Raw genomic sequence first — 10,948 nt, 5'->3', positions numbered from 1 at the left:
CTGCACTGCGGGTGGTCCGGGGGGTCTGCACCACAGGGGTCTGTACCGCGGGGGTCTGCACTGCAGGCTTTTGAGCGGCCTGATTGCTCTAAGAACACAGAGGATTGGGTCATGAGGTCTGAAGTTGAATATGACACAAGTAGACTGTTTCCTCCATGTGTCCTGTGACTGCTTGCAAGAGTAGATGTGTTCAAATAAATTGTTCCCACAGCTACGTTAGACACAGAGAGATGCTTCACATACAGATCTGAAGGTAGCTAAGGCTTCCACCATGATCACTTGGAGAAGCAGCCAGATCTATGTGTGTGACTCTTCTGCCACTCTTGCCTCTGCTAGGAAGCATATGTTGGGGTAATTTACCAGCAGTCATATCTGGCTGTGATCAGTCTGTCCCTCTCTAGCTTAGCATGGGAACTGCTAGCAGACTGTTGTTATGTTTTGCAGATTAGAGAATTTGCCAGTAAACCATACAGCAGCGTCAGCGAGCTGAAAGGTGAGTGTTCATGATGGCCATGTCCAAGCCAAAGTGGTTTGTCTGACAGACGTGGGTACCGACCATCTGGGCCTGATGATTTATGTCTACTAAGGTAGCATGCTACTCGATATTTTAATCTGGGATATCTGTTCTTTTGCTGTTTGAATATTTGAGAGAGATTGTTTTTCCATAACCCAGAAAGTTGAAGAATTAAAATCTAAACTCTTATTTAAAATTTATATATTATTTACTCACCAATTATGTGCAATTATGTTCTGGTTAGTAGTCATTTGACTCTTTAAAATGTTTTTAAATTGTTGTATTGTATGAGTGTTTAGCCTGCATGTATGTATGTGCACCATGTGTGTGCAGTACCTTCAGAGGCCAGAAGAAGGCGACACATCCCCCTAGAACTGGAGTGGCAGATGGTTCTGAGCTGCTCTGTGTGTGCTGGAAACTAAATTAACTCAGCTCCCCTGCAAGACTAGCAGATCCTCCCAACCCCTAAGCCGTCCTCCCCTGCAAGACTAGCAAATCCTCCCAACCCCTAAGCCGTCCTCCCAGGCCTGCCCTTCATCTCTTGAATTAGATACATAAGACAGAGTTAGAAATACAGGGGCTTAGGAAGAGTTTGAGCTCAACCCCTCTCCCTGGTACTTCATGCCTTTTTGAGAGTCTATATTCACGTTCTTCATCTCTTTTTTTTTTTAAAGATTTATTTATTATTATTATATAAGTACATTGTAGCTGTCTTCAGACACACCAGAAGAGGGTATCAGATCTCATTATGGGTGGTTATGAGCTACCATGTGATTGCTGGGATTTGAACTCAGGACCTCTGGAAGAGCAGTCAGTGCTCTTAACCGCTAAGCCATCTTTCCAGCCCACGTTCTTCATCTCTAATGGAGGAAATATAATAGTAACTGCACTAAAGCCCTCTCACAAGGATTAAACAGTAACTCATGAAGTACACTGGTTACACACTTATCAGGGCTGATGGTAAACACTTAATTCTGAAACACTATAAAGACTAGCTGCATCCCCTCTGTGTTTTGGTTTGGGCTAATAGCTTGACTCTAAGCATTGTGGCATAGACTTACAGGCTACAGCAGCAGTAGCTCCACCATCTTCTGTCAGGCATGATCTAGCTCAGAAGGGAGAGTGAACTAACAGTCAGACTTGTACCTACACTTCTCCCAGAGATCCTTGGCTTGGCCCCTGCATGCCTCGGATTATTTAGGAATTCTCGCTTGTGTGGGAGACACTGGTAAGGGTGTGGTAATGGGATGCACAGATGAGTTCTCCTCTATCTTTTTATGAGATAAATGTTTGGCAAACAAAACAAAGCCAAAAAAAAGCTTGGGAGGAGATGAGTTCGTGATTTCCTTTAACCTCTCTCACGATAACAAGAGCTGAAGTGATAAGAAACATAAATTAATGCTTATTTAGATATAAATAATTGACCAGAAGTCATCCCAGGGAAAAATATTGAACTGTGAAAGAATTTGAGTCAGGCTGGGCATGGTGAACCTCTGATCTCTATGAGTTCGAGACCAGCCTGCTCTCTAGAGGGAGCTCCAGGCCAGCCAGGGCCACACAGGATTGACGGCAATTGCTGCTCAGCCGTGCTCCTCCGATTATACAGTTTTTAGTTTTAACTTTGTTTCTGTCATTCCAGGGGCACCTTTAACCCGACAAACACTGGATCCTAAGTCAACGGCACAGACCACACAGAGTAAGTGTCTGCGGAGGGTCAGGGCTAGACTGCCGGCATGCTCAGTTTTACTTGCTTCCTTGATTTTTTTTAGAGATTTTCCTTAGAGAAGCAGTGTGCATGGTGATGTGCAGTGATTCGCTTTTACCCCAAGCTTTGACTGAGGTCCTCTGATTTGGGGTAGTCGTGCCTGTCACGCGGTAGTTTGACTTATAGAAGAAGGAGTGAAAATTTTGGCATCACACAAGTTCACATTGTGTGACTTCCCAAAGCAACCTTGGAAGGTTGTGACTGGTGGCCACACCACGTAGACATGACTGAGACTGATGCTGAGGAGTTTAGCAGATCCTCCTGTCCAACTGGTCCAGGACCTGGATTTGTCCAGAAGCAGTTGTAAACCAACAAGACCAAATTTGGGAGATGGCACTAAAATCCTTGCTGTGCATGCATGAGGACCTGTGTTTGATCCCCATCACTCAGGAACAAGCTGGGGACAGTTAGCACATTCCTGGAACCCCTAGACAGGAGTCTCTGGGGCTTGTCATCTAGTTAGTCTAGTCAAATCTGCAAGCTCTAGGTTCAGTCAGAGATCCCTTCTTAAAAGAGACACTGGATAGCCAGGCATGGTGGCCCATGTCTTTAATCCCAGGACTCAAGGGGCAGAGGCAGGTGGATTTCTAAATTTGTTTTTTTTTTTTTTTTTTTTTTTTGAGACAGGGTTTCTCTGTGTAGCCCTGGCTGTCCTGGAACTCACTCTGTAGACCAGGCTGGCCTCGAACTCAGAAATCCACCTGACTCTGCCTCCCAAGTACTGGGACTAAAGGCGTGCGCCACCACCGCCCAGCGGATTTCTAAATTTGAACCCAGCCTGGTCTATGAAGTTACTCCCAGGACTGCCAGGACTTCCTAGAGAGACCCTGTCTCAAAAACAAACAAACAAACAATAAGCGGGAAAGATAGCTCAGAGGTTCAGAGCAGTTACGGAGATTGAAGCTCAGATCCTAGAACCCACAAATAAATAAATACATAAATACATAAACAAATAAATAAATAAATAAATAAATATTAACTAAATATTGAGTTGGAGGCCAATTGAAGCTATTTGCCATTGACCCCTACATCACATTTTTTTTTTCAATGATGGTGAAATAATTTAAATCTTTTAATCTCTGTTCAGGAAAGAGAGAAGAAGAAAAGGACTGTGGGTGGAGGAAGTCAGAGCATGTTGTGTTTGTGAACAACAGTTCAGGGTGCTGTGTGCACGGGGTCTGGGGCACTAGTGAGCTCAGGACTGAGGCTGGGCACAGAGCTGCCTCCACTCCTGTGGACCAGGCGTCAGGAGAGGGCTGTGCAGTGACTGTAGCGATTCATTACTGGGCATCTTTAGGGGTTTGGCTAATAGGTTTCACCAGTTAGGTGTATGTCTGTGTGTTGGGGGTTGGCGGGGGGAGAACTTCTCTTGTGAAGCCACTGTTGCCTCCTAATGCCAGGGAGATTGGAAGGCCATGGGAGGAGGGGAGCTGAACTTAGGAAAGAAAGAAAGTGTACACTTCAGGGGAGGATTAGGTTAAGACTGAGTTGAACAGTAAACAAAGGAAATATCACCAAGCACACAAACAGAAAAGAAAAAAATAACAGCAAAGTTTGTTTGGAGTGATTTTTCTCCAAATGGAGTGTCCAGATAGCCTGAGGCAGGCAGCCAGCTCTAATGGGGTATGAGAAGTCAGTTATTAAGATCTTGATGTAGTAAAGAATTTACTCTTCAATTTTTCAAATAATTGTATGTTTGAAAATGTATATAGTGCTTATATGGTGTGTGTGTGTGTGTGTGTGTGTGTGTGTGTGTGTAAATTTATTTAAAGAAGTATGTGTAAATTTCACTGATGGTCCGTATGGTAAGAAAAAGTATTGATGTCCCTGGGATTAGGAGAGTTGGGAGGTAGGTAGGTCCATAGTCCATATGTAGGGGACCCTTATGGGTGGCTTAATCATTCCCGATCTCTCCTCCAGCATCAAGACAGATCTAAAAATCCAAGATTCTAGGGGTGATAAGGAGAGCGTCCTCATGAGAGGAGCACAGGTCCCCTAAAGTTTAAGATAAGAAAATCCAAATAACAAAGGAAAGGTCAGCATAGAGGTGATCTAATCCATCAGTCTGACCCATTCCTGGCAAGATGGACGATCTCCAGTGCCAGCACAAGGCGGATGGATGTGCTCGAATCCATGGGCTGCTCTATGATGCAGGCTGTGTGCGGCCAGTCTTCTGGGACAGATGTTCTCCCCCGTGCCTGCTGCCGTCAGGGAGTGAAGTGTGTAGGTTATCAAGAGCCTGGTGTGATCAGAGTAGACCTTGGTCATTTCAGACTTGTGGCTGTCTTCCATCATAAGGGTCTAGACCATTCTATGGCCTAGAGCAGCGCACTAGGAGACGATCAGTTTTAACACAGTCACGTCCTTTGGCTTTAAAGCTGAAGTAACGTCTAGAGCCTGCCAGTAGGTTTTCCTATAAAACGGACAGGTATGGGAATAGTAGCTGTTTTATTTACTGGGCAAGATTCTTGTCTCAAGCTGTACAGCTGTGGTATAACATCACAAAGCCAGCTCTAGACAATGAAACAATGAACTCGGCTGTTTTTCAGTAATTATTACAAAGCATCAGTCAGCTCAACGTTTCCCACATTTGTAGCCTGCAAAACTTTGATGTAAGTTGTGTAAGTTGCAAGTGAATCCAGAAGTCCTGTTTTCTAAGTTTTTAGTAATTTATGGACAGACAGGAGTGGAACAGTATTGTGAGAATTTATTGTAAAAAAAAAAAAAAATGTAACTCTACAGAGTTAACAAGGTTATGACCAATATTTTTAAGGTCGGATTGGGATTGAAAGTCAACTAGAGGAAGAAATCATAAACCAGTAGGTAATTGTTTAAAGGGGGTGAGGTGGCTGTGTGATCAGACATTTCAAGGGCTCTCAGGAACCGTGAAACCTAAGTATCCATCATGTCATAGATAACTAGGGTCTGGTTAAACCCTGGGGTGTGACTTGATCATCAAATAATGCCAATGTTGATGTATCACACAGCGAAAACTACAGAACATAGTGTGTAGTTCTGTATGTATAAAATATTCAGAAGAAGTCAAGTCACAGACACACGGGACAGTCATTGTCGCCAGGGGCTGAAGAGATGGGTAGAGAAGGGGCTGACACACACTGTCCCTGAGAGGAAGACTGACAGAAGTGCTCCAGGGGTAGTGTGCGATTGTGCTGTCACAGCCCTGTGAATATACCAAAAGCTACACATGTACAGGCACACAGCACACGTGCACTCACACACACACACACACACACGTATACACGCACATATACACGCACTTACACATGCATACACAGATGCACATGCACGCACACATATAGATACACTCACACAGGCACTCACATACACACACACACGCACACACACACACACACACACACGTATACACGCACATATACACGCACTTACACACGCATACACAGATGCACATGCACGCACACATATAGATACACTCACACAGGCACTCACATACACACACACACGCACACACATACACACACTTACACACGCATACACAGATGCACATGCACACACACATATAGATGCACTCACACAGGCACTCACATACATACACACAGGCACTCACATACATACACACAAACACACACATGCACACATACATGCACATGCACACACACATGCACATGCACACACATGGGCACACACACACAGGCACATGCATACATATATATATATATATATATATATACCAGTGACTATTTCTCAGAAAAGTGATTTTTAAAGACTTGAGGTTGTAGCTCAGTGGGAGAGCACTTAACTAGCATGTACAAGGCCCTGGGTCTTATCCCTGGCACCTCCCAATAATACTTTAGAAAAACTCAATAAAAGTTAGATGAGGCCAGCTGGCCAGCGTGTGCTGTTTGAGGTGTGTGCTCCCTGTGGGCTGTCTGTGTCTCTCGGAGCGTGTACGGTCATGCTCACAGTCAGATGTGCGAGCTGTAGTGATCGGGCCAGTGATCTTTCTCTTTTGTTCCGTTTCAGTGAATGCCTCAGCCCCACAGAATCTGGATGGTACATCCAACCTGACCATGGTACATGGTAGGTTTCGACAATAGTCTTAAATGTTTCATGTGCACTTTTCACCCAGAGTTAGATAATTCATTAACTCAGATTGCCAGCGGGCATGCGATTATATAAAACAGGAAACACTAGCAACTAACTACAAAGCAGTTATTAAAACTGCTGTTTTCACAGACAACGTGAAAAAAAAAAAAGACATACTGTCAAAGCCATAAAGCACACAGGGTGTGTCTGTATTGCTAGACTTACCGACAGCAGTTTTAACTCCAGTACTTTATTTATGATCCTTGAAGAAAGTGGTAAGACCAGAGGAAGAACACGGTAGCTCAATACTAGACCAGCCAACCAGTACATGCCACAGGGCATGTGAGCTTGTTTTTATAACTTTCAGCGTGGTAGCTAGTCACCTTTTTAAAATAAACAGTCTCAATGATTGGTCAGGAAAATGTAGGAAAAAAGATAGGAACCAAGGGCAACAAACTGGACCGAGACTCGGGATGAAATCACTGTCAGAAACTGGTCCCCAGCCAGGACAGCGAAGTGTTAGAATTGTCCTCCACCGAGGTGAGGCACGGCAAGGGAATTATACTCATGTGTCCGTCCCTATCCAGTGTGGAATTTGGACCACATTGAGGAGAGGATGAACTGGCCTGTGCACCTGCACAGAACCACATGGGCCAGTGTGACCAGTACTTCTGTCCTGAGGGGCCGACGTGAAACTGGGAACCAAGATGTCTCTCTAGCTTTTGACTTCACTGCCCACACTGGAGGTATAGGCAGTAAATTCTGATTCTAAGGTGGTCAATGGGTTTCCAGATGAATTAAGGAGCATATTTCCCATCCACTGCTCTAAGATAAAGATCAGCCTGGGCTACATGAAAGTATATATATATTAAATATATATATATATTTAAAAATAATAGTATTTTTCACTACCGGAGGACAAGCTGCCTCTGGAGTTGTGACTAGATTGTGGTATAGTAATGCCTAGAATATAAAATACACTCGATCACTTGTAGCCTGACTCACACACCAGCTGCTTATATGGGCCCCACTGGGCAAAATGTCCCCCTGTGAGGTTGCGGAATGATCATTTTTCCAAAAGTGATGGACACCTGATGGGTTCTACCTACAGATGAGGTCTTCAGATTGTTTATGTATTCCCAGTTCTCGTGGTATAGCTAGGACAGAGTCAGTACAATACGAAGTGAAAGCTGGGGAGTGGTCCTCAGCCTGTCAGAATGCTACAACTGGCTTTTCCAAAGGCACAAACATTTGTATTAGACTTCACAGGTCCTGTTTTGCCATTTTCAAGAATATTTTATATCTTGGGATAGTACTTTGGGTGCAGCAATACTCAGTTGTTCAGTATGTGGCAGGTAATAGGCTCCGGAAGTCTGGTTTCTTGTGGCTCTTATAGGGAAAAGCTCCCCCTCTACACACCGCTGGCCCACACAATGTTGAAGAAGCAGGACTGGACCCTCTCCATAAGACTAGGTTTGATCTCTTCCAGGTGGCCATTCTTAGGTACAATTAGAAAGATAAATGTTCAGATGTGGCTGATATCTTGATTTGTACCCTGCAAACCTTCTGTACTCTTTTATGGGTACTCTTGTTGTCTGAGGGTCTTGCTATGTAGTCCAGGCTAGCCTCGTGATCCAGCCTCAGCCTCTGAAGCATAGGATAGATGCTTCTTGCTTGGAGAAGCGTACTCGCTTGCAACTATGGCAGTTCTCTAGCTGTCTCCTGTGCCATTTACCTTCCTTCCTATCACAGACCACCAGCAGCAACAGAGGTTATGAGCAGTCTGTATGCAGAAGGCCACAGCCAGATTTAACAGCCTCAGGAATAAATGGAAACAAAGTCTATCCTTAAAGAATTTGCAGGCGACAAAATAGCCAAATACTTACCTTTGTGTTACAAGGGACCGGATAAACTGTGGTGGTGTGGGTGGTCAACCTTTAGCGAAGATGAACATTTGGAATGGCATCCTAGGTAGGGTGACACTGGGCAGAAGACGCAGGGAGCAAACACTGACAGTAGTAGTGGCACACAGCACACAGAAGAGACTCGAGGGAGATAATGTTGGTCCTGATTTATCAAGGAGGACTAAGCATCAGACTGTTTGTCCAGGTGTTTCTGTAGACATGTGTAGCCTTTGAGTGTCCTTGAGGCTGGGCATGAAGGATTGGAGAGCCGGCTTATGGAGTCAGTGGCTTGGCCAGAGTATGTACAAAGAGTCAAGGTGGAAAGAGCAGCTTGGGATATTGGTAACTGTGGACCTGACAGTCCTTCCCTAGAAGCTGGGGTGACTTACAGAAGCAGACATGATTCAGACAACTAACTGCGCCACCATTAGCTCACAAATGCGGAGGACCTGGAGCACACTCCACAGTCTGCAGGGAACTCATCCTGTTAGAGTCCTTTCCAAGTGACTGTTCTAGACTTACGGGGATGGTTTGGTCTCATAGTCTTCTTTATATCTTGTCTTGTCTGAGAGGGACACTCAGCTTTTATTGCTTACTGTGGAGGGGAGGAGCCTAGTGAGTCTAGTGAGTTTCAGGAACTTCCTGGAGTTGTTTATGGTCCTGGTTAAAGAGCTTTCCTGAAGGTTGGAGTGTGTTTCAGTCTCGGAGTAAACACCATTCACCATTCTGGAGGATAAGACAGTGTGAAGTGGCCTTCACCTCCGAGGTGAAAGTAGAATGTCAGGAGGAAAAGTGCTCTGTGGTCCCTGAGCTGCAGGTGGGTGAGGTGTATATCCCATAGGCAAGCTTGATGGGTGCCTGTTGCCCATGCCTCAATCCCAAATGCTGTCACGGCCCCTTCCCCACGTGTCATCTCCTCCCTCCCCAGGATGGGGCTTGCTTTGGTGGGGCTCCTGGCAGATTTCCTTGTGCAGATGGATAGCATGTCCCTGGTAAAAGTCAACCGGAGATCGTATTTCCCAGTCTCCAACTCATGTCCTAGGTGAGATGGGATATCTCTCTCCACTTCACCCTACTGTTAAGGCCAGGCTCGTCTCCAGCCGGTAGCCTCGCCCTGGGACTCTCTAGGACAGAGCTGGAGTTTGGGGCCTTGGATATCAATAAGAATGTGCACCCGCTCTCCTTTTCCGGCTGCAGCCATGGAGGTTGTTCCAGAGGAGAAAAAGAAGGCTGCCACTGTGCTGGAAACCCTTAAGAAAAAGGTTCCTGCCATGCCAAAAACTCTTAAGAAAAAGCGAAGGAATTTCGCAGAGCTGAAGGTGAAGCGCCTGAGGAAGAAGTTTGCCCTGAAGACACTGCGAAAGGCAAGGAGGAAGCTCATCTATGAGAAGGCAGAGCACTATCACGAGGAGTACAGGCAGATGTACCTGACTGAGATCCGCATGGCCAGGATGGCCAGGAAAGCTGGGAACTTCTATGTGCCTGCAGAACCGAAATTGGTGTTTGTCATCAGAATCCGAGGTATCAATGGAGTAAGCCCAAAGGGTCCACAAAGTATTGCAGCTTCTTCGTCTTCGACAGATCTTCAATGGCACCTTTGTTAAGCTCAACAAGGCTTCAATCAACATGCTGAGGATTGAGGAACCATTCATTGCATGGGGGTACCCCAACCTGAAGTCAGTAAATGAGCTCATCTATAAGCGAGGCTATGGCAAAATCAATAAGAAGCAAATTGCCTTGACAGATAATTCCTTGATTGCTCTCTGATCTCTGGGTAAATTTGGCATCATCTGCATGGAGGATCTAATTAATGAGATCTATACGGTTGGGAAATGCTTCAAGGAAGTAAATAACTTCCTGTGGCCCTTCAAATTATCTTCCCCGCGAGGTGGAATGAAGAAAAAGACAACCCACTTTGTAGAAGGTGGAGATGCTGGCAACAGGGGAGACCAGATAAACAGGCTTATTAGACGGATGAACTGAGGTGTCATCCATGGTATTTTTGTAATCTGGTCAGTTAATAACCAGTCACAGCTTGGCAAATTGAAATGTGTTAGAGTCTTTGTTGGCCTGCCTCTGGCCTGCTCACCACTCGCTGTAGTAGTAACTAATCCTGGAGTGTTCAGACAGATCAACACATCCTATGATGTACAAAGTTCCAGTTTATAGTTTGTGAAAAATGGTTTGTTAAAGGCTTTTCTCTGAGAAGTTACTTTTTTTTAAAATATAAGCTATGCTGAATGAATCAAAAAAAAAAAAAAAGAATGTGCACCCATGTGGCTGCTTGCTCATCTACCCTTGCTTCACACTCACGTTTTTCTAGTTCTTCATCTTTGCCAACTTCTCCTAGCCAACAGTTAAGAGTTCCAGCAGGTGGCCAAGCGTAGGTGTGAGCTATAAAGGTCTAATACATCCCTCTTGGAAGGTCTGCCTTCTATTTAACTTTATCTCTGCTGTTGTATTTTAGACAGATGGCTCATGGGAAAGAACTTTTTAAGTTGTATCTCATGTGTCAGCAAGAGATTAATGACTGAGAAACTTAAGTCCTTAAAATATATAGTTTAACAGTGATATTTGAAGTTAACAGAAAATACCTAAAAATTGGAGAGTTCCTGAAAAAAGTGAGCCATTGTTGCTGCCTCAGCAAGGCATGGTGGATCATGCTCACAACCCTACCAAGGTCACTGTTCACTATAAAGA

The 10,948-nt window shown here is 44.8% G+C and overlaps 1 protein-coding gene and 1 pseudogene across 6 annotated transcripts in view; both read left to right on the top strand.

Moving 5' to 3' along the window:
* Nucleotides 1-10,948, top strand: part of Dzip1 (DAZ interacting zinc finger protein 1) — a 53,415-nt gene that overhangs the window by 25,507 nt on the left and 16,960 nt on the right. For all 6 annotated transcript variants that reach the window (XM_031360924.1, XM_031360923.1, XM_031360925.1 and 3 more), the window contains 3 exons: nt 445-493; nt 2,154-2,210; nt 6,282-6,338. In XM_031360924.1, coding sequence (XP_031216784.1) covers nt 445-493; nt 2,154-2,210; nt 6,282-6,338 — 163 coding nt within the window. The remainder of the gene's footprint in view (nt 1-444; nt 494-2,153; nt 2,211-6,281; nt 6,339-10,948) is intronic.
* LOC116084107 lies at nt 6,369-10,297 on the top strand (annotated as a pseudogene).

This window comes from Mastomys coucha, unplaced genomic scaffold, assembly GCF_008632895.1.
Source record: "Mastomys coucha isolate ucsf_1 unplaced genomic scaffold, UCSF_Mcou_1 pScaffold9, whole genome shotgun sequence".
In the NCBI taxonomy this organism is placed as follows: Eukaryota; Metazoa; Chordata; class Mammalia; order Rodentia; family Muridae; genus Mastomys; species Mastomys coucha.
The sequence above is the reverse complement of the archived record's forward strand: the minus strand, read 5'-3'. Positions and strand labels throughout refer to the sequence as shown.